General features: G+C 40.8%; 1 protein-coding gene across 3 annotated transcripts in view; it reads right to left on the minus strand.

Moving 5' to 3' along the window:
- LOC143221780 (RNA-binding protein 38) overlaps window positions 1-25,281 on the minus strand; it is a 38,828-nt gene that overhangs the window by 9,703 nt on the left and 3,844 nt on the right. For 2 of the 3 annotated variants that reach the window (XM_076447290.1, XM_076447292.1), the window contains exons 2-4: window positions 22,176-22,581; window positions 20,149-20,275; window positions 17,187-17,247 (exon numbers count right to left, since the gene is read on the minus strand). In XM_076447290.1, the coding sequence (XP_076303405.1) occupies window positions 17,187-17,247; window positions 20,149-20,275; window positions 22,176-22,448 (461 nt within the window). In that variant the 5' untranslated portion in view covers window positions 22,449-22,581. Of the gene's footprint in view, window positions 1-17,186; window positions 17,248-20,148; window positions 20,276-22,175; window positions 22,582-22,979; window positions 24,421-25,281 lie in introns of those variants that run through there. The other variant, XM_076447291.1, reaches the window with a different exon arrangement.

The raw sequence follows: 25,281 nt of genomic DNA on the forward strand, positions 1-25,281 counted from the left end.
TCAACCGTAAATTTCGCTTTTTGTACAGTTGAAAGATGACTAGAAGAGACGGATGAAAGGACAGGAATTGTAATTTATGTAAGAACGTGTGAACAAGAACGTTCCGCGGAAGTGATGCTCCGAGTGTCACGGAATTTAAAACGCAAATGTGCGCGTCTCGTTCGTTTCCTAAATCAAACGATGCCGATATTCGAAGCCCGCTGAACGCTTTTGAACGGACGCGAGATCGCGAGAGTGCAATATACAAGTTCGAACTTGACATTATAAATCTACGTGGTCGCGTTCTGTGCACACACGAGCGGCACGATCGTGCCAGAAAACTGTCAGAAACACGGCAAAACAAACGATCATTATCATCGGCTGGCATCAAAAGGAAAATCAATGACAAAGCCGCGGGATTCTCCGCGAGAATATGTGTCGCCGCGAGATAGCCAGCCGCATTTCGAACCACATACCGATATAGAGCTTTTGATAATGCATCGATGTCACGTTCACGAGCGCTATCGAGCGCGAGCGGTAACCGTGCAATTAGATCTGCAATTAGCTTCTTCGCCAAACCTTATCCGAAAGCGCTCGAAACCATTAATTGAATTTATAACGCGCTCGTTAATACGTAGACTACGGATCTTTGTGCGAAATAAAAATGTTCTAACCGAAACAGCAGCTAAGTAAAAAGTTCTGTTTCTCTTTAACAATCAGACAGCGGATTTTACGCGTTTATGACAAAAATACGTACGTGTAATTTGAAACGGTAAAAACATTAGGAGAGTTTACATATATTGTTATATTTTCTGCAATCTATTAAACATGTTAGGAAAGAAAATAAAGATTCGCTGTCTATTAATAATTTTAAGAAGTTGAGCAAATTCTCTTAATCTTTTTAATATTATAAATGGTGCGTACCTAGTTTTGCAATCAAATCCGCAGTCCATTAATATGCACTCGGTGAATTTTGTCTAGACAAGTTTCGGATAGTACAGCAAGATTTTATAAAAATTCGGTTTCTTGAAGATTACAACACAGGATGTCCCGACGATGTTGTACCTCCTTGAAAGCGGTGGTTCCGGAGGTCATTCGGAGGATCTTTTTCCTTTGCGAAAATGTTCTCCGCGGCTTCGTTGAGAAGTTATTAAAGAAAAACACAGACCAATCAGAGCGCGGCTGCCACGGCTCGCGATGAGTCTGGCGTTGGCATTGGCCGAGTCGGAATTCGTCCGTTTTTTGTGAATAACTCCTGAACGAAGTCACGAAGAACATTTTCGCAAGGGAAAACGTCACTTCGAATGACCTAGGGGACACTTTTGAGACACCCGGTATACTCGGCGAAAAGTGTTGTGTCGTGTGTAACCGTGTTCGTGTAAGAGCAAGAAAGGTGTTGGAGAGGACTCGGGGGAAAGTGGCGGGAAAGCAACGCAGTATGAAAATGGTGTGGTATCACTAAGGCGTGACAAAAAAATGCGCAACAAATCCAAGAAAAAGAAATTCTGAACGTGTCGGCAAAACAACAGCAAACCAACGACAAACGTGTATGTAGGTAACTCCACGAATAGAAAAGATACTTCTCGGCACACGGCACACGGCACACGAATTACCTAACAACAACGTTAGTACCTAAAATTCTCACAATGCCTAAGAAAGAAAAAAGAAAAGTGATGTATACGGTTCACGCAACCGGCCAATCTCTCCCTCTCTTTCTCTCTATCTCTTTCTCTCTCGCATCGTTCTCTCGTCGTCTCTTTCTCTCTCTCTATCTCTTTTCCTCTCTTTTTCTTGATCTTTTGTTGTTAACGAAAAATGATCGCGTGCAAAGACTCACCAGCCCGACCATGGTTCTCCAATTGTTCGTTGCGCGTTCTCCAATTTACCGATTACTTTTTCTCTCAGTCTTTGAAAATTCGGTTCAGTTCGACAACTTCGTGAAAACAATGAAGGAACAACAAATGTTCTTCGCCGGTTCGAACCCTCCAGTTCCTTATCGAGACATGCAACGCGACGATCAAACCGAAATAATTAAACGTTCGTGTAGTTTTTGTTCGCTAAGCGTTTCGGGAAACGCTATTTTTGCTTCTCCGCAAAATCGTTCGCACCCGGTGGAAATTTCACGGTGACTCGAAAGTTATGTTTTCCAAAGGACATATGTAGCACAGGAGACAGCCCTGAACTTTTTAACGGATCGATAATAGCCAGTGTCCAGTTCACGAAGGAAATCAATACATTGTCCTGCGGCTTCGAATGATAGCACGTTCGTCGGATTGGTGTCCACCGGACGCGGGTTATTAAGCATATTTCCCGAAACCATACGCTACGTTCGACGTCCGTTTCGTGGAACCGGTTGCTCCAATCGAGGGAGCAATTAACGTTCTATATTATCGACGAGTTTAAAGTTCAAAGATAGAGAATTTTCTTAATTTATTCCTTCGTGTTCCAAGCAATTATCATTACTGTCTGTTTTCCGAAGGAAAATGACCACTCAATTCCTTCATATGGGTCAAGTTTGGCTTCGGCCATTTTCTTTCAAGAAACACAGAATAATTGCACACTTGGTACTGATTATAACTGTATAATAACTAGACTAAAACTAGTAAAAACATTAGAAGAATTTAGAAATACCAGCGTATTATTTCCAACCTATTAAACTTATTAAAAGAGAAAATAAATGTTCGATTCAAACCAGTTCGTTGCAAGTCGGGTAAACAATGGTCATTTTGCATAAAAATTAATTATCTATGAATTTCTACACGGTAAATCGAGAAAAGCAAACTACCTTCCGAATTTTCAAAATTTATTTCACCGTGTTCCTGAGGGGACGTTAAAAAAAGGTTAAAAAAGTTACCCTCTCTCCGACAATACTGCAGACGAAACGCGCGTCACGTGACCGGGCCACGACGATGGGGAATAGTGTCGTAGAAGGGGAAGGTAGAGTGGGGACACAAGTCTTGATCTGGCGACACTGGTTCTAACAAGGGAAGAACCCCAAGTGTCCGACTCCGATTTTGATAATATTTTGTGAAATGATGATACATGGATCCCTAATTATGTATGCAAAATATTAGGTGTAGTTACTCAATAGTTTCAAAGATATAAACAATTGAACTTCGAAAACTTCAGCTGCAAATCACAGTATATCAAGGTATGAAACTTTAATTGTTTATAACTAGACTGCAGATCTTTATGCAAAATAAAAAATGTTCGCATTGATTGCAGGACACAGGAGCCAAATAAAAATTTTATTCTTCTTTTAATTATCCTCTATTCTGCTGAAACTAGTACATCGATGTCCTTAAATATTTTTAACATGTCCAACGCTTTAACTTGTGCGTGACCATTTTTGTCATAAATGTATAAAATCCGCAGTCTATTTATAACTTTAAAACTATTGAGTAACTACAGCTAATATTTTGCAGACATCATTAGGGATCCATATACCGCCATCTCACAAAATATTATCAAAATCGAAGTTGGACACTTGGGGTTTTTCGCTTGTAAACTCTGATTCTGTTATCGTTGCAGTTTGTCTTTAAATGAAAAATCCGGGAAAGACAACAAATATGTTTGAAACGATGAAATAGACGACAGATAAAGGTGATCTTATCGATCACAAGAAGAACGTGCCCGAATCTAGATTTACGAGAACTTCATTAGCATCGCGTCGAGTGCGTAAGAAGACTTCACCTGTTACAGCTTTTTCTTCGTTCTTTTCTCGTTTCCGAGCAGACTGATCGCCCCGAAGATTAGTTTACCGCCGATCGGCGTAAAAATATTACACTTGGCTCGTTACCAGATGGCTACCAGATGCTTTCTCAGCCAGTCGCAGCCAGTTTCTCGGTTCTGACAATGCCACCCGGCGAGGACTCCGCGCCAAGTTTACGGAAATTAATAAGACCATCAGTCTTGCTTCGTTCTTTAATATTTACGTCTGACTGCGAACGACATCGGGATGTAATTGTTTCTGCGAGAGGGCCTTCGGCGGGGCGAATATTAAACGTTCGTTATCGCGTTTGTGCGGTTGCACGTTTATGCAGCCCGCATAACTGCGCGTTTTTAAAGGAAATATTCAGTTTACGGAATGCTTCAACTATATTATTATGCTATCTGAACGGTGTCAATGGATGACTATGTTTCTACGCTTACGTGTTCCCTTTTCGCAAATCTAAAGTGAATGGTCATATAATTAGTCACATGAAAATATTTAAAATTGTCTCTGTATGCAAAGTGGTTCGTCTAAAGTCTTTACTCAGTTGTGATGCTATAAAAATTGTCACGCGTGCAATTTAACTGGCATCGATAGGTGAATATGTTTTCAAAGTCGCATATTCTCTTTTCTTTTTAATATGTAGTGAAGTAGCTTGATAAATCGATTTTCAGATGAATGTTTATTTACGTTAAACTCTTATTCATTTTTCATGATGTTTACCGATCGCAAATATACGTTTAATAACACTGTAGGCAATGTCTTCCATCGTACAGAAATATTAATGGCATGATCTTGAAGAGATCTTGAAGTGGCCTTGGAGTCTCGCAAAATTTTAGTTAATCATGAAATTCATTGACAAGCTGCGAAGAAAATATTTTCTGTATAATCACAACTGAAGAAGACAGCGTGAAAAATTTTTCAAGTATATGTCATGCATAGGGAGCTTGTTAATGAAATCATTCGACTTCCTCCAAAGCTGTAGTTCAGACCTTGAAAGGATACGTAAGCGCATTTGCATTAATACACATCTGCTTTTAAAAGATCTTTTTTTCGTGCCTCCATTTTCTACTGGATTTATCTTGTCGATGCATCTTTACCACGGTCCGTGCATTATGTATGATTCGCGTGTCCTCAACCCCACTTTTTTCCACTTTGCGTGGTCTTATTTTACTTCTACCACTGGCCACACATTTTGCTACATATTACACACACGTATCTGTAAATACGAAGCAAAACAACGCGAGTCACATGTACTCTACTCCGCGATATTATGGCTTGCAGATCTCTACAAAATTATCTCCTCGCTTCGGCACAGAGAAAAAAACATCTGAGAAAAATATTAAATTAATTATTCTCCTTACAATCTCAAATAATATGAAATCGATAGATTTGCCTACAAAGAAAGATTCTTTGAAATGCCCTCATTTGTAAGTAACGTTTAAATTCTACGCTCCAGATCTGCAATAACGCGAACTCAATTGTTCACGTACGAGCTTCGACGTTTTACGACCACAGATAAAAAATGTGCATTTTTATATCTATACAAATCCATATAAAAGAATTTGATTACGCGGAAAACTGGTGACGACGATTGTTTGCGAGTCTATCAGATTATAGCAGTCATTAAAACGTTAATCACCGGTATTCCAGAAACTGATAATTCCAAATGAAAAGCGTACATGTACGAGAGAGAAGATAGAAAACATGAACATGAAATTAGTGAAATCAGATAGTTCAAACTTTCACAAAGCATCGAACGCGAGTAGTGAAAAATCATTTTTCGATGTGTAGATGTACTTGAATGTATAAGCCTGAATTAATCCCAAGCTAAAATTCGTCCAAATTGTTGTAATTTATTATACGAGACTGTATATAATTCCCGAATAAACTTGGGCTCTCAATGCACGCGATGATAAACGAGATAAGCCTTGTTCCTCATTGTCAGCAAAAAACTTTCGTGTGAACGACGATCGACGGTGACAATGTAAGCACCACACGTGTCGAGTCATTTCCTTGCTGAAAATTAGAATTCAGTGTTTACTATAATATCGCGATGAAAACATCGGGGCCCATCAAAATGATGGATTCCAAATTGTTTAATCATTGAAATTACAAAATATTATATATTATTTTTTTTAGATTGCAGCAATCTCACAAGGGTCATTAGCAACTCTAGCTCTACACATGAGTGGTCGTTTTTTAAATTTGATTAATTAGTTTTGTATGTTTCAAAGGAAGTGAACAATCCATCTTTGTTACGACTATAACAAAATACATGAGAATTATTTAAATAAATGGTTTCATAACAATTTAGTGTTACTACTCATTACCTTGTTTGACACTAAACCTGCCACTACCACTCAACTGACTGGTTTTAGGTTCAGGTTTTATTTTGCAATTATCGAATTCACGAGAGCGGATCGAATAAACGCTCAACATAAAATCTGGATGAATAGACTATTTAGGTATTCGAAAATACTGTAAACACTTTTAGAACTCTGTAAACCTAATTTTAATAATGATGTTCTCGTTCGCAATTATCAAAATTGTAAAAATGTTTTCGCGAGAAATTATAAACTTTATTCCAACACACGTAAGAAAAGTCGTACAAAATCTGAATAGATTTGACCTTATCGTCATTAATTATTATAAATCAATATATGTATTTAGATGGTTCCAACAGAATTTCAAATTCAAAGCACAAATGGATTTCGCTTGTTTTTCATATACGAAAATACAGCATGCTGCATTGTTCGCGCAAAGTCGAAACGTTGAAGATTGATTACCATTGCCTGGCACAGAAGATTAATGCTCTAGAGTTACAGACTAGAACAATTTTGAGATATGCATTCAATGCTCAGCCGAGGACCGAATCGTTTCTGCCGGACACGGTGAGAAGTCTCGAGGCCGTTCACGTATAGTGAGCACCTATGTGAAACGAGAATACAAGCGCGTCTACCGTTCGCGAAAATAACATTCCCTCGTAATTCTGCCACGAAAATACTTAGTAAAATTCAATTTTATCTTTGTAAAATTAGTTAATCGTGATAGAACTCATCGCTTTTATAGTAAATGAGCTCATTCTCATCAGAGAAATGTCCACAGGGCATAGCGTTTCCAAAATTGAATTGCTGGACTGCGAATTTTATACAGTTATGCCAGAAAATCAAGAAATTGAAAGAATTTAAATTGATTACATTACCATACTTAAAAGAAGAAACAAACTCCTGCTTCTTGCAATTGGAAGTTACAAATTAGTCGGAAGATTAGTAATTTAAAATCAGAATTTACGTTACAAAGATTTTATTTTGTATAAAGATGCGCAGTCTGTAATAATTACTAAAGGAAACAACTAACAAATTCAGAATAAAATAGATATTGCATGTCCTTCCAGAATATTTGTAACATTGCAACATTTAAAATTAATTAAAAGCAAAGTGAACGCAGTAATACATAAAATGAACAGGTTCTACTTTTTTCCACTTGCACTAATCCGGGGTGCATTCTCCAGAGCAAAGATAACAGGTCGAAAGTAGAGCTGACAGGGACACAAAGGTTGCGACGATGGCGAAGGAATAATTTCGTGTACGATAATGTATCGTTCGATACCTTCGTCCTTGAGACCTTCGAAGCGCAAACGAGCCGGCCGTTTTAATGATGAGCGTAATCGCCACGACGTGAATTCACCGACGGGGCATCGCGACAAGAGAACTTACGTAGGAAACTTTCGAAACGATCGATGAAACCCACGGTTATAATAACGCGAGAAAATACACGCGTCGTACAATTTCTCTGGGGATTAAGTATACCTGTCAGGTATGTACTGACAACTAGAAGCGAGCGTCATTGTTTCTGTTCCACTTTTGAGTTCTGTGTGATATGATAAATGCGATTGCAGTGGGACCCTCATTAGCGTTACTATTGGTATGGAGCAACCTACTGCTCCACTGTTCTATTACATGATTGGAAAATGTCCACTTCCAGATGACGGATCGCCATTAACAGTGGCTGATCATCAAGCAACACCAATACTGAAATTTCTATTACGCGGAATGAATGGATCTGATGAACGCGTTGTTCATTTATGGTAACGATCGAAGTACTTCTGGGAAGAAGCATGCGGCTCTTATCCTAAATGAAAATCGACGTTTCTCTAATGCTGTTATCGATGGGATCGTGTCTAGTTAACAATCTAAAAAAAATATATAAAAAATACTTTTTAAAAACCACGCTTATATTAAAATGCACCAAATAGGAGAAAATAATTTTTTTCCTGGTTCTCCCAAAAATTTAATATAAATTTAAATAAAATCATGACATTAGTGACTGTAAAAATAAAAGCGTGGAGCGCCCACGAAGATTGCGTCAATATAGTTTAACACACCACGCTTTTATTTCTCCTTCAGATGAGACACCCTGTATATTGTGCAACTTGTGATAATTTGTTTACTGCATCTTAAAAAATTACTGAAATAAGAATTCACGGGGATTCTGTTCATATACACATAATTAGGAAAGTGGTCCAAATTGTATATTTCTGATTTTGAGATCTTTTTTTTAAAGAAGAGCATATTCATATATGATGTCGAAATAACAAGCATTATCTAACGGTACATTTCATTTACACATACAATTCAGTTTAAAATAATGTGATGTGAAATAACTGATAAACCCATTTTTTAAAATTTTGACATAGACCACTTTCATAATTCTGAGCACATAGGCGTGTATGTACTAGATTTTATGTAGCAGATGAACGAAGGATATTTTTCAATGAAGATTGTTTGATGTTTAAACAACGTTAAACACACAATACTAAAGAAAATAATAAAATCTTTTATTTCTGATAATCCAAAAACAATTTTTTTAATCTTGTTATGCATTCTTAATTTGAAGAAAAGTCCATTTGTTCTGAGAAAAGATCACGTCTCCGATTTTACCTAAACGTAACGGAAACCATCTACACCGGTCCGTAAAATAATGTTCAGACTCGGGTCTTGATGGGCCCAGCGACCGCCCCCAAAGGTTAATTATTCTACTGGTCACGAAGAAAAGAAAAATTTATGACACTTCGGAAGGACAATGTCCCAAGCAGGTATAGTATTTGAAATGCGATAATCCCCGGTTAAGAGACGCAGTCTGTGGTTCATGAGGGGTCTGTTATCCGGGGAGGTACCTAGGTGCTCTGGGAATGGCCAGTTGTTTCATCCCCTGGTTAGTTTGCTTTACGTTACAATGTGCGAGCGAAACGAAAGGTCGGGCCGTTCCAGAAATTCGTGGGAAAGTTCTGTGTTTATTAAGCTTGGCAAGAGTCATTGTTCTTTCGGTTGACACAGACAATCTGAGTCATTGCACAGTGGGGTCGTGGCCCCGAAAACCTCTGGCGGAAAATCGAAATATGAAAATTCAAGAATTCATGATTATCTATCAGCAAATGATAGGTAAGAATATGCTCTTGTAGAATCAGTAAAAAATAACGATGTTGGAAGGCTAAGTTCGGTGTCATTTGAGTTAAAAATTGGTCATTGCTCTTGAGTTTTAATAAGTAAGTATATTTTGATAAGTACGCGACAATATTTACCAACCAAATTAATATGGCTTGTTCGTCTAGAGGTAAAAATTCTATCTCATTCCAGTTTGATGTCAATTCTGGTAGAAAATTCTTATTTTCCATAAAGATCCGCTGTCTATACGTTACTGTTCACCGTAAAGTGAACAAATCAACGATGAAAATGTTCAATGACAATCGGACAAGGTGTACATATGACTAGATAGAGAGGATGCAGGTAATCCGGGGAGGAAACGAAAGAGAAGGAACGTTTTGTGTGGTCACGAAGGGGGTTGTATTGTCCTTTCGTGACGGATTTAAGTGACCACCCTCGATTTCCGACGCAAAGTGGCCGTATACCGTGATTAGGATCTCCCGACTCCGACGCAACACGACAACCAACGTGTGGACAAAGTTGCTTAATCGCCCCTCCTAATTCATGCGTGCGTGCGTGCACGCATTAAAGGACCAACGTGAGTGCAACTGTCGCTGCGAGGGGGAGCATTGAAGAATTTTGGTGCGTGGATCGATAACCGAAAACGAGAATCACCTGCTTCGATCATTGTCATTGTAGCAACAACGTGGACAAAATTGTACTACGAGTGGGACCTCGGTTATCCGAACCTTTGATGTACGAAGCCGTTAACTAGAGTCTCTCGTGGCAAAATTGCACGATCATCCCTGAAGAGTGAAGCTAGAAAATGTGTATATTGCCTAAATATCCCAGTAGTCTAGTTGACAAGATTCGCCATAGTGAAGTTAGTATGGGTTTATAGTGGAGCAGCGAGGTGCGGTGAAAAAAAAGAAAAACAAAGAAAATACATATGTACTTTTTCTTTAGTGTGTGTCGAAATGTTGTCACGAATGTTGGTTTGTTTTCACCGCGCCGCTATCATCGATGCTCGCAGCTCCACTACAAATCCACCCTAAGGGTGCAGTTATATCCACCCTAAGGGTGCACCTAAGGGTGCACATGCGTGACAACATTTCGACACATACTAATGAAAAAGTACATATGTATTTTCATTGTTTTTCTCTTTTTTTTCACCGCACAGCTCACCTCGCTGCTCCACTATAAATCCATCCTTAGGGTATTAAAAGTTAGGGAAGAAGTTAGGAAACAATGGTGTCGTAGGCCCCCCATCTCATAGGGCCCCCACGGGCCTGTCGAAATACGGTGACACGTGTGCCAGGTGGTCGCGCGGGTAATTTCCTGTCCGTGGAGTTTCCGCGTCGCGTGTCGATGAGGACAGCGCACTTTTCATGGTGAGACATATCCGACACACCGGTATCGTCGCGACAAAATGCCCCTGTATGTTCGTGGTCCCGGGAATGTGCAACGCGAATATCAATCGCATGCGGTTGGCCCTCCAAGGTGTACAGGTATACATATGTAGACGTGCAGACTCGATGCGCAGTGCACGGATTGAACGAGCGCCGGCGCCGTGGATAATCCAATGGGATCATCTGCCAATACTTGCGGAGCAAAGTAGACCAATGGTGTGCTCGGAGGGTGGTCCGTGCACGACGATTTAATTGTCCCACCGCGATTGCGCTTTTTTCGCGTCGGCTTGCAGAAGCTAGCTCGAACGTGACATCATCTGAACCGAATTCCGAAGAGAATCTGACGCTAAGTAGTCTGATGCCTACGACCCTTTGTTGGAAGGTCTCCCCCCCCCCGAGCGCGTGCTAAATTCATTTTACCAAACTGATGATTATCTTTTACTGATGATTTCTCGAGTGAACTCTTCGGGGTCGCCGTCTGTGCAATATACATGATGATGCAGTGTCAAAATTGATTAAATCAGGTCCTTTAGACGGTTTCATCAATCAGCTTTTCGGAACCAATGTCTACTTTGATACAGTCTCAAAATTGATTAAATGAGGTCTGATTATTTTACGTGTTACGATGGTTTCATGAATGGACTCTTTGGGACTCTATGCAATGAATGTTGGTTCGGTACGATCGACACGATGGTTTCGTCAAGGTAATGCGCTGACTCTGATGCAGTCTCAAAATTAATTAAATAACGTCTTGACTGTTTCTCATATTATGATGATTCATAGTACAAAATTGATTAAAGACGCGTTATTATTGAATCTGAAAGCACCACCATCTTTGTATTCGAGGTTCTCGAGGTCCAACATCGATCCCGAAGAGGAACTGATAACGAGGATATGAATGAATCCAGCCATGGCTGCCATGAGATCAAGCGTCCACATTTCGAGGATTACCATAAACAACCTCGAGTCAACTTTCACGGGATCATCGATTTGATTTAATAACACACAAGATAACATGATAGGATTTCGAGAAAATCTGTTGGACTCGACACAGATGGGGCCAATAAATTATCGCCGACGCAACAACAACACGCGTCGATCGAATAGCATCGGCGACTAGCATAAATAGACCGTCCGGCCCTGTTTCCTCAGCAACGGTAATTAATGAAAATTTCCGTCGTAATTGGACAATCACGGCGCGAGAATAATTCACAGAACGGATAGAGGCTCTCGACAATCCGGAAGTCGACCCACATTCTGGAAACAGATTTCAACGAGTTGTTTCGGGTACGTGAAACGCGAGAACGGCCAGAAGACGAGCGATTTTTCGTCCGGAGGAGTAACATAATCGCGGCTACGGCAGGCCGATGAACGTCGGCCAGGTAGAAAGAAAAATAACGAGAGCCGGGCGACAAGAATAAAGGTTGATCTTCCGAAGTACAGTTCATTGCACGCCGAGGAAGCGATTATTTATGGTCTCCCTTCGGATATCGAGGCGGTAAAGTCCGTGTTCCGGGCACGTGAGAAATTATGGTTTCGTGAAACAGGAGTCGGGAGAGACGCGACGCGCTGAAAGCCGAGCTTGCACGATAGTTTCGGATACCTACTTTCGTGGATACGAAATTAAACGCTAGAAGCGCGGCCATCCCGCCGTGAAACGTTACGGCCCACGTCTTGCGAGTGACAATAACAGGTGGATAGAGACATCGAAAAATGAACATAAAAACAGGCATTACGCGCGAAACGCCAGCCACGAGACTGGCGATAGCAAAGCTACGTCCACATCGACGCAACAAACATGGTAGATCTGAATTGACCCGAGCAATCGGCGCACTAAGACATTTCTCTCGGTCTAGAGCAGTAAATCATTTCATAAAGTCAAACGATAATATCCTCCAGATCCCGGAGAAAGCTCGATCAGTGCTGACGAGAAGATCTGAATTGGCATACATACGACCGCGAAAGATTAGTCTTGTGGAAATAGAACCGAATTGTCAGGCGACTGCTCTCTGTAGCATGAAACATCGAAGGGAACGGCGTTGATTCGTGTTTAAAATCCTCTCGCAGGAACCCTCGAGGAAATGTCTCGAGCATAAAAGCTGACACGGGAGACAGGTGGATCTAAATAAAGACTGGACCGACGCCAGAACCAGCAAGATGGCCGACGAGCAAGCGTCGCGACGCTCCGTGTCGTCTTCGTCGTCGTTGTCGTTGGCGGTCGGTTATGATAGCTTACGACACCACGGATTTACCAGCGCGCACCCAGAAAACCCTCGAATTCGACACGTGAAACTCACGGCGGTGTAGAATTTCACTTTTCCACCTATGCGCAACTAATTCGGGGACACGTGTTCCTCGCGGCAGGCCGTTCGACGTAAATGATATTATTCTCGTCGACGCGACGTATTCGAATACCGATGATGCACGAGCGTCTGTCTGCGTGGCTCAAATTAATGCCTCCTTCAAACTCTATCGAGCTTTATCTTCTGCGAAACCGGAAGCGGAGTTCCTAGGCAAACATCGCTTAAAACGTCCCGCGAAATTAAGACGTCGCTTCAGTCTTGTGCTGAATAAATGTATCGTATTCGTACACATTAAAAAACCGAATCACTTTTTCAAAATTGGACCCAACAGCTTGAGTTTCTTTTCAGACGTTAGAAGGATTAGTTTACTAGATAATGTGTAAATAATGTTTTTTTTTTATTGTTATTGGTCGCAATTGCGAAGGAAATAGTAAAGGTCACAATTTTTTAATTTCTTATCTGTAACTGTAATGGAAATTTAGAAGGCGCCTTTGGTAGGTCTAAGTAAGTTATATGCTTGTACAAAGTTTCATCGAAATTGATCAAGGACGAAATATGATTGATTGAAAATAGCAAAAGTCGTAAGAATCTGCGATTTAAATGAATCGCAAACCGTAAATTCAAGGATTTTTATATCTTACAGAACCCATAGGTTTTTTATCTGCCAACTAATTTCAATGAAAAAACTTTGTACATATAAATATATATAACTTACTTAGATTTACAAAATACATGTTTTAAATTTCCATTGCGGGCACAGATAAAAAATTTAAAAATCGTGGTCTTTGCTGTTCCCTTCGTAACTGCGACCAATAACAATTACCAAAAAAATTATTTACACATTAGCTAGTAAACTAACCCTTCTAACGTCTCAAAAAAACTCAAGCTGCTGAGTCCAATTGTACACCGACTGTATTTCAAATGAAATGCTTAAATATTCATTAAATATTAATAGACATTTCTGTCTAGAAACTCTAATTTGTCATTTAAGTAAATCTTTGCGTGCGATCTCGTTAAACTGCGCCAATTGCGAATCGTTGCAGAGTATAAACGTGGATATATCTCCAGATTTTGCTCCACGCAGAAGCTAGACTAAACAATCTCCCCTTTCCCGAACTCAGGAAAATTTCAACAAAATGTTACTCCTGCAGAAATTTCATTGAAAATGTCATACACAGTTCTCACGTTTGCATCGTGGTACACGTTACACGTGCCAATGCACGTGTAAATCGGGTACCTAATCAGCGAGTTTCTTTTATCTTTCGTTCTCTAACAGTAAACAGTACACCGTGTTATATTAAAGTCCAAAAACCACCACGTACAACACCAAAAAATACAACACCAATAGCGACACCAAGTGTAGTGTAAGCCTTCATCACACACACCAGGTTATTAATGATTATAATGGTTAGCGGAGCCTTTGCACTCGACGAATAAATCCGTTTTATCGAAAGAAAATTCATGTCGTACACCAATCGTCAGTGCGTTAGTAAGTACCCTGGCGTATACGCGGTTGAAGTCATCGAACGTGTCGAACAATTCGCCGATCAACGCTTCGGAGCAACAAATGAATTGTTGGCAAACGTACTTCTCACATTTCGTGTCTATATACGCTACCGTGATACATTAAAAAACGACATAAACTTTTGTCGGAACATTGATATTCAAACCAATGTCGCCAGATTAAAACTTGTGTCCCACTTCCCCTTCCACGACGCTAGTCCCCACCGCTGCGGTCCGGTCACGTGCCGCGTTTCGTCTCCGGCACTGGCAGATTCAAACTGTGTTACAACTCTCCGTAACAAAAATTCCTACATTCATCATTCTGGGCTCGTTTTACAGCGTGAAGCCTCAGAACGTCCAGCTCGATTTTTCAGAGAAGCTTCTGCATTTTGTGAAATGATAGAATCACGACGATGCTTCGACTTTCCAAGCTTTCAAAAATCTTCAATTTCAAACGATTCTACCGACACTACCAAATTTTGCCGAGCATTAAAATCATCATAGATTCAGTTCGATTTTCTCTCGCAGTGTTATTGAAATTTAAATGAAAAATTTGACGTTAGAGGACGTTCGAAACGAGACGGTTGATTTTTCCACTATCCCACTTGCACTTTAACACGAGCCCAGAATACTTGATGTATGATTGTTCATCGGGATTCGTGTACGGTCGTTTCTGCACGGTTTCGTATCCCCGCGAATTTCAGTGCTCGGCGAAAGAATCTGGCCGGGCCAAACGAGGTAAACCGCGATGGTATCGATTGTCGTTATGAAAAATTAATGAACGTTGTCGTGTTTCGCGGCGGTGCGGGTCGATTTCCGGCGAAAAACACGGAAGATCCGCCGCTTCGACGAATCGGCCGCGTCGTTTATAATTCAACGCAATTCTGCTGTGCACGGTTAATCTCTCTCCGTTGTATTTTTCGCACTTTTCGGCCTCGTCCGGTCAACGAATTCAAATCGAGCGGCCTCCGAGCGGTTTCCGACGAACGTGAAAATTTCAATTCTGCGCGTTGGCTACTAGAGATGCGCGGGTACTCGAAATTGTGGTCGGGGTTCCGTAAGTTCGCAATTTTAGAATAATCTTTCCTAGAGATGGACGAGCACCCGGAAATTTCGGGTCGAGAACCCGACAATTTATAATATTCGAGTACCTGAATGTCGTAGATTTTCGGGTTCCCGAGTATCACGAATTTTGGCACAAAGAAATTTGGCATTTTAACTTGTCGGTTGGGTCATCTCGAGCCCGAAATTTCAAGTATCCGCGCACCCCTACTAATCCTAGCAATGGTTGCCCAGGCGGACGTAGTTCTCGCGGGAATCACTATAATTATGCAGCAAAACCGTGAACGTTGAAAACGAAGCGAGAAAGCGCAACGCGATTCGCGTTGATCTCGAACGATTCTTCGAAACCGGCGATCCCCGCCACCAAAGGCAAACCATATGAAAGAAAACCAATGTATACATATACATATATACATATACACAGGTATACATATATAGTAACGAACTTAAAACTGAGAAAAGTACACACGTCAATAAGTTCAAACTCGAAAAGAAACAGAATACTTGACGGAAACACACTCGATATTAACAGTAAAACAGTAAGGTGGAAACAAAACCTGTAAGATGTGCAACTAATTGTAAGTATCTACGAAAATCGTGGCGAAACTTGTCCGGATGCTTGCTCGTAAGTGTCGCTGTCGCCCCCGATCGACCATGTGCGACATTTAATAGCAAGTCTCTGCTCGCAAAGGATCGCGCCTTTTGACAAAAGGAAAAGATAAAAAAAAAACGTGTGTCGCGTGTTTCTCGTTGCTGTTACCTGAACAAAGCAGTTGCTGCGAATCAGTAACACCTTTCACTCTCGAATCGTGACCGCCGTTATTGCAATTAATGGATATTATTATTAATGACTACAATCACGATTATTATATGATTATTACGATTATTGTGATTAAGAAAAAGAGTGTAAAAGAGTAAAGACCAAAAAAGTCAAAACCAGTAACAAACAAATCTTTCAGCAACCGCAATCGTCAATTATATCACTTCAACGTCAATCTCATCAAGAAAGAAGAAACAAAAAACACAACCAAAAAAAAAACAGTAGAAGAAGAAGAGACCGATCCTCGGAATAATCGTTTTGTAGAAATAAATTCATGGGTACTCATGGCTTCCGATACGTGTGCGTGTGCCGCTTTCTTTTTCTCTCTCTCTCTTTTTTTTTGTGTCAAATATCTCTGCCCCTCTTTCTCTGTCTTTTTGTTTCATACTTTTTTTCGTTTCGTTTCTGTCTGTGTGTGTGTTTCTGTCTCTCTCTCTCTCTCTCTCTCTCTTTCGATACGCTTTTTTCATTCTAATTGCGCTCCTTAGAACAGCCCTTGGCGATCTCAAGGATCTCGCAAATGAGGATTCTCAGCCTGCCCCCTTACGCGCACGCGTCAGGATGCTGAAACGTTATATACAGTCTATCTTTAACAAAATGTTAGCAGAATTATTCAACCAAATACCTTCGTTTCCGTGTATCAATATTATCATTCGGACTATTATTATTTTTTTCTTGTTCGTAGAAAAATTCGATATTTGATTGTTGTTTATCGTTTGTTTTTTTTTTGCAAGGTGCTCGAAAATACCGTTGAATTTATAGATTATGTATACTAGATGTACATATGTAACTTTTTGTTGATATCTTTATGAAAATCTCGACGTGAACCTCCGCGATTCGACTCCCGTAATCAGAATGATCGCGGAGACGCCTCTCGACTCACGCAATTTTTCAATAATTAACGGTATTATAATGACATGTGTTGGTACGTTCTTACTTATTCTTCGACAAATCACATCAACGTGGACTCACCCATATTGGCTAGGAAGGACCGCGGGATATCCAGCTCGAATGCCAGCAGCGAACGGGAATGCTGAAATCATAACAATTCGTAGTCAATCCTATTTACGTTTCTAATGGTCAGCCCTGAACTCGAAGCTCGGGTCCGTCTACACGTCGAACGTTCTGTTCCACCCGAATACGTGCTTCGATAACCGTTATCTGTGCAGATCAACGCTAAACCCACCACTGCCAGTCAAATGACCGTCCCCTTAACCATTAAAATGCTGAGTGGGGTCCTATGGGGACCCCAGAATGTATTCTTCCTTAATAACTTTGTAATTGTTTGTAATTTTTCATATTTATGTATTTTCTCCTTTTTCATCGTCAAGTATTGTGGATGATGTGTCTATTCTACGATATTTTTTACGATTATAGATAAGATAAGATCTAGCGACAGAAAAGTAAATATTCCTTGTGAAGAATGTCGCATGTTCATCTGCAAAGATCATAGAGTAAAGATAATAGAGAAGATAACTGTACGTTTTCTGACCATGACGAATGAATAATAATAATTTTATGTTTTTATACCATAATTATATCAATAAATACATATATTTAAACATATCTATTTTTTATTTGCAATTCTACAATTTTTTAACGTGGGGTCCCTTGAGGAGTAATTAGCGTTGCCAAAAAGTATACAGCATTTTAAGGGTTAAATTTGTAATTTTATAATTATTCAAATGATGACGCCGCTTACATGGAAATTGATTCGATGAATTTCTTTACCCAAGCACATATTCCAATAAAAATTGCACGAAATCTAAATAAATCGAGCCTTGTCATTTCTATCAGCTGAAACATTTTAATCGCTTCCAGAGCTCGGTAGTTTTAGTGTTAAATAATATTCCTTGAGAGGAATGTCGGCGAACGCAAAATTGAATACTTGATCGAATCGCTAGAAGGAGGGTCGAATACAGAGCCATTTGAAGTAACTTTTTCCTTTGCGAAAATGTTCTCCGCGGCTTCGTTACGAAGACGAAAACCACGAGCCAATCAGAGCGCGACTACAGCGGACGGTTTCGGGTCCCGTAGAATTGGCATTGGCCGAGCCGGAATCCATCCGCCATAGCCGCGCTCTGATTCGTCGGTGTTTTTCGCTAATAACGCCTTAACAATGCCGATGTGGAAATTTTCGCCATGGAAAAAGTCACTTAAAATAACCTAAGGAACTATAATTTGTACTGAATATGCTCAGAGATTTTATGCATTTAAAAGTGCGAAGGTTAATGTCAGAAACACAAATGTATCATCTCGGCATTATTAAAAGAAGAAAGACATTTATTTTTATTTCAGTCTCGTCGTTCGCAATCCGGACAATTTTGCATACAACGCAAAAATTATATATAATTTCGTAAATGACGTAAACAACTGGGCATCCATAAGCTCTGCTGTGACGCGGAAGTTCAGTAATATATTTGCAGAGAACTTTAATCGTGCAACAGCAGAGCTGTAGCTCGCAACGCGTGATTTGAATGGCCGCTTAATTTCGATTGCAAATAGGACTCCGGTTTCAATAATCATCGAGTCACTCTTCTCGGGCGAATAATTGCGAGCTGTATATTAACTTCGCGAGAGCATGAAATCACATTCCGAGTGGTGAAATCCGACTTTTGTCCCGCCTGTACCGAGGTGAGTTTGTTTCATCTCGATTCTATAGTCTAATATTAAACATCATTAGCTGACGCCAGAGCAAACATGCTTTTCGCGCGGAAAGGAAAAGAAACAAAGGCAAATCCGGCACTTGGGTTAGGGCAATTTTAGACTTAGGTACCCAAGAAGCGCCAAGCTATGTTGGCCTGAAGCCACAGCGAGAATTTGAAGAGAGTGACTCAGTGGACGGTTCTCGATCTGCGCGTACGCGGCACTCGCGAATCTGCCCTTCGCCCTTTCAGTCCACATTTGATGGATCTAATTGGGTAAGAACATCGGAGGATCGTTATCTGCCAGAAGAGTTTATCTCGAACTGGCTCGAAATCAGAGTCTGATTCTACTGAAACACACTAGTGTTATTGTCTCCTAATTAACATCGGCGTTGGTACGCTGTCAGCAAACTATTCGGCCATGTTAAATCGACGTTGGACGTATGACAACCTAACAGCAAGAAAAAGAATCACTTCCGGTCGTGTTCTAGGCTTCCCTAACACCGACGATCCGAGATTTACTGATCTGGCAATGTCTCAACCGCGGAAAGCCCATGATGCCTCTCCGCAAATATCAAATGGTAATTATGCAAACGCAGTCGATTTCACGGACCATTTGCCAACATACTACCGATCACATTTTACCGATCAGAATGAGCCCAAACACGATACCATTCGGATCATGTTCACTCGCTTAATTCACGACGCGGGAGAACATCGATTATCCGAACTTAAGACTTTACTGATTTGTACAATAAAATCGCTTTAGATCGAACTCTACATATAAAACACGTATGCAGTCGGCTAATTGAGAATTCAGACATCATCGATGTCCTTCAATCGAGGTTCTTCTGCACAGCGGAATAACGGAGTAAATGTGATCCGAATGATGTCATGTTTGGACTCATTTTAATCAGAAAAATGTCAGCAATGTGCTGATAAAGTGGCAAAAGAAATCATTAACACGAACCAAGGTAGTGATCGCCATATATCGCGAAACTAAATATATGTACGATTGGATATTTTCTACCTTTTGATTTCAATAAACTCGCATCAAATCGGAAGATCGAGTACCGAATTTTTACGTTCGCTCCCAGAAGGAACAGGTGTGCTCGAACGTTGCAGACGAACCTCGGCGTACAAGTTAAGATTTATCGAAGTCAAAGCATAACTTCACCCAAGCATCAACAACTCAAACAGCTACCGTCGAACCTGCTCTGAATATGTTTCTAATGCCTTGCGCAATCCACATACACTGAATGACCGTACATCGGTGAGAGCAAACTTACTCGCTTGTAGATTACCCCTGGGCTTAGCTCCAAGAATCGCCAAGTTGACGTTTGCTTTGCGACCGTCGATTATGGGGTTGGGGTCTTTGCACGCCCTCTCCGCTGCCGGTCTGTCTCCCATGATCACCTGCGTGCAGATCCGATCGATTATTCGGCTAATCCCACTGCTCCACCTGGATCTTGGGCTTTTTTAACCCCCCTCATGACCACCGGTTCAAACTCCTCTCTGTGTACCTTGTACACATGGCTCACTCGATTCACGCTTTTCTATATCTACGGGGCCTCTATGGGGGGGCCTGGCTCTGACCTCTTATTGGCAACTCGACTCGTGTCGTCGCTGGACTGAGAATTTTGTGCGTTTACCACAAATTTTATTGCAATTTGAGACGCAGAGAGATTTCTGCGTTGCTCATACGAGAAATATTTATTATTTACTACTGAAAATTCTTGACATTGTTTTGAGACTTCTAGACTACGTGTAGGCTAAGTAATTGTTAAGCGATAAGAGTAACCATATTAATAAGAACTGTCTGATTCTTACAAGGAGAGGACTTCGATTTTGATAATCTTTTGTGAGACGATAGTGTATGGATCCCTAATGATGTCTGCGAAATATTAGGTGTAGTTACTCAATAGTTTTAAAGATATAAACAATTGAACTTTCATACTTTCATACATTAGCCGTGGAAGCAGGTTGCGTGAAAGTTCAATTGTTTATATCTTTAAAACTATTTAGTAACTACACCTAATATTTTGCAGACATCATTAGGGATCCATGTACCGTCGCCTCACAAAAAATTATCAAAATCGAAGTCGGACACTTCGGGTCCTTTCCTTGTTAGTAAATTGAAAATACCCCGTGTGGACAAGTCAGGATTAAATGAACTCAACAGGATTGATATATTGTATTATTTTGAACGTTATCAAATTGTTAAAGGAAGAAAAAATTTCAAAAATTGTGGCACAGCTTAATTCGAAGTTCTGTTCAGCAATTTCTCGTTAAAAATCACTATTTTAAATTGTAAAAGAGAAACGTTAAAAATATCCAGTCTAGTGATCGAAGAACGGATTCGCGTGATAATCATTTCAACGTACAATATTGCAACAAATAGCGCAAGTCAAACAGGTTAATAAACAATCGAATTTCCATATTATCTTCCGTATAAGCGACGTGTATGTATATGAGCGCGCGATAAGAGGAGTACCGATAATGGAATAGCTACGGGAGCTACATACACCTTCGAGAAAGAAAGGACATTATCATTAGCGGAAAGCTGAAACATGTTTTTTCATACGAGCGTACAACAAACTGGTTATGTTATCGTAATAAGTTGAACCGCTATCTTTCCGCGCTCCCTTAACGCATTCGTTTCGACGTATACTGCGAGCAGTAATTTCTTATTCTTTCTGTTGAAAACGCACCGAATGAGAAATTAAGGAACTGAGCGATTAAATAAAAACAGCGTGATACGTTCTTATTAACCATATGGGAAATTATTTAAATGTAATTTATGAAGCTGCTCTGTCAGAATTAATTTTGTTTTTATATGTGTGTTAAAACTTTAAAACCAATTTTTTAACTTTCTCTAACAATCGTGATTAACGAAAAATTGCAATTAACAACGCTGATCGTCTCTACGAATAAAACTTGTGTGAAACACACAAAATTCAGTTTTTAATTTTAATGGATATATTCGAAATTGAAAAATGAGCCTCTAATAAATGAGCCGTTCGCTAATTATTAAGAAAAGTGTTAAACCAGCAAATTGAAGGGTGAAGAAAATATTTCGGCAGGAAAATGTAAAAGATCACCTGGCCTGTGTGGACAACTATAATATCTGAAGAAAACAGTTAATTTCCCCACAGATTCTACGTACAAGAGAGAAATAATGATATTCTACCATAACGAGGAAAAAACTACTCACTCTAAGCATGATCATGAACTCCAAACAAATACACAATAGATATCAAAACAACACAACCATGAAAAAAATCAAATGCAACGATAAGGTTTGGAAGATACTTACGAAACCGTAGCCCCTACTTTTCCCCGTTTGTCTGTCGGTGATGACGACAGCCTCCTCGATGTCGCCGTAGACGTTGAAGTGCTCCCTGAGGCTTTTGTCGGTGGTGTGATAGGGCAGACCTCCGACGAATAATTTCGTCCAGGTGGTGTCTTTTTGTTGCGGCGTGGTTCCGGCCAAAGCGCCCAGGCTCGAGACCAATTCGTCCGGCCCTGGCGCCCCGACGGCACCCACCGCGCCGACGGCACTGAGACCAGCGGCACCAGGCATCAACATCCTCCAAATTTTGGCGAGATCACCGCCAGATGGAACGACGACTTGCTCAATTTTGACACTTTCTTTGGTACTTTGATCAACGCTAATTACGTCACAAGGTGAGCTGCATTTAGATGACTAGAGACTTGTGTATCTGAAAAGAATACACAACACACATCCTTAGCCTGACGAAAATACTCCGACATGTAGGGGGGACTAGCCTAATTCAGACACCTTTTTAATTTAGTTATACAGCATTATCCAAACAAGCTTCAAAATATAATGATCCATGTACAATACTGTTTATCATACAAATCAGTAAAGATTGAAGCTAGCAATTTAATTAACTTACTGTTCTATTATACGAATTTTCAAGTGTCTTTCTTGAGTTCGGTTAATCGAGGTTCTACTGTAGTAACAATTGATCAGAAATTATAATTTGAATTCTTATTGCTGGTGGTGCTGATTAACTATGGATCTTTCTTTCGCAGTGCGCAGGGTTTATATGTATTATCATAAACAATGATTCGTTCGTTAATGTTTTATTATTACCTAAGCTTCCTCTTACTTAACCATGCTATTTGCTTTCTTAGAGAAGCACTCTATATTCGTTAATTGAAACGAACTTTTGGGACAACACTTACGACCAATACTTTGCGCGTTTCTAACGTGTGAGATTAAGACATTAGGGTGGTGGTAAAGCCCTAAGCGAAGCCGGAGGGTGCACTTCACGCGTATTCCCTCGAGGCGTTGAAATCACCGCTCCATCGGGCTGAGCACGTGGGAAAGATATTGTTGCGAGGGATCTAACAATGGAAAATTCTGTCACTATTTTGACTGAATAAATGTGATAGATTTTCTCCATTGACGTGGAAAAGGTTGTTTAAGTTGCGAATCGTGGTGGCAATTTTTTTTATTCTTTGTCAAAATTTCTTTTTCTTTCTTTAAATAATCTTGATAAGTTGAAAATAGCCTATCGCGAAAATCTGCAATCTAATTAGACCGCGAATTTTATGCATTTATAACAAAAAAGTGAATAGAGGTACGCAAAAAATATTATTATAGTATTTTCAACCTGTCGAACCTATTAATTGTCTATTTTTTTCAAAATAATTTAAGGATATCGTTACATCATCTCCGAGTTTTCAAAACGATTAAAAGAGAATATGCATTTTCATGTATCGTGTGCTTCTTTCACTTGCCTTGGACAATTTTTATTTAGCATAAAAATCCGCAGTCTAAGCATGACTGTCGCAAGCGTACGGAACAATTCCGTATAGCGGCGTTTGCTTGTCACGCGCACTCTATTCAAGAGAAACAAAATCCGAGGAAGCACGACGCAACAGGGGGAAACCGGCACCCGCGGCAGAGAACGCGGAGCGACCAATCGACGGATCGCAGCCCCCACGTGATACTGGCGAAATGCACAAACAAATGATCGCATACGTTCGCACAGAGACACACGTTCACGGCCGAAGATCTGCCTAGCGCGTCGCTCGACATCGAAAGACCCGACGAAAATAAACTCCCTTCTAGTCTGACACACTCGGCGAAGTTGCCGTTCCACTGTGTGCTCTGCCGATTCCTCGGGATTCAATCCGTTCCTCTCGCTCGCGCACAAAAGGGTACAACAGAGAACTATCAAAAAATCCCCCTATGAGCGCGGAAGCAGAACCCTTGCCTCGCGCGTCGACGGAAAAACCTGAAGCCCGGATCAGCAAAAGGAAGAGGAACAGGCCAAACCGGCGTGGCCGTAGGAAGGATACAGAAAAAGGTACCACGAGGAAGAAAAGGGGAAAGAAGGAGAAGGGACCCTGACCTCCATTCAAGGTTTGTTAACGGTCTTGAAAAGGGAGCCAGTTTTGCTCCTCTCACAAGGAACAAACCTCTGCTCCGACGGCCTAGGTATAGGGCAGGGTATTTTTCGTATCCGGGGCTCGGCTTTCGAATTTCTGCAATGCTGCAGGCGAGGATAGTGCCTGGATGGATGGATGCCTACAGTAGGGGTCCTCTCTCTCTCCTACCTCCCTCCCTCCCTCCCTGACCCTCTCTCTTTCCGTCTCCCTTTCGGTTTTTTCCTCGGCGTGGCCGATAGCTTCGTCCTTCTCGCACTCACATTGTGCACATTAGGCACAGACCCTCCGAAGTGGGCCCTACGGTTCTCTTCCGACCCCCTCCTGCAACCCCCCACCCCACCTGCCTTCACCAACACCATAACCATCCGTGATAGTGCACCACTTCACAAGAACGGCCCTTCGTCGTCCGTTTCTGTCCGATCCCCTAAAACGACGGCAGCTGCTGCAGAAAACCGGTGCAGCACGCCGTATAATCATATTGTTGTACTGCCATCGGACTCCTCCTCCACCACCACCGTTGCTCTTTCTCCCTTTTTCCTCATCCTAGAGCCGGTCACACAAACTACACCCGGGAGCCTCGCTCAAGCATAAAGGCCCTTTTCCCGGTCTTTTTTTCTCTCTCTCTTTTTGTTTTTAATTTTAATACGACCACCGTAGCAAGCAACAACCGTATTATGTATATGCTTGATTAATGCCCCGCGTTCCCGCGGACTCGAATATCAATGTCTCGCCGGATATGATGCAACCGAATCCGGTGTTCTCCGCGAACATTTTAAATAATTTTTGACGACCTTATTGGCCAGGGCGGGAGAATTTTCTAAATTTTTTGTTGTGAGCACGTGACGCTGGAAGCGAGATAGATATTTATTTCTAAGCAATTTGTTTTCAGGCGAACCGACCTCTAGGTGAGGCAATTTAATGCTTTATACAAATACTGTAAATTTACTGTCATATAAAGTATGTACAGGGTGACAAGAAATAACGGAGTTAATCATTTC

The sequence above is a fragment of the Lasioglossum baleicum genome, chromosome 3 (assembly GCF_051020765.1).
Source record: "Lasioglossum baleicum chromosome 3, iyLasBale1, whole genome shotgun sequence".
Classification (NCBI taxonomy): Eukaryota; Metazoa; Arthropoda; class Insecta; order Hymenoptera; family Halictidae; genus Lasioglossum; species Lasioglossum baleicum.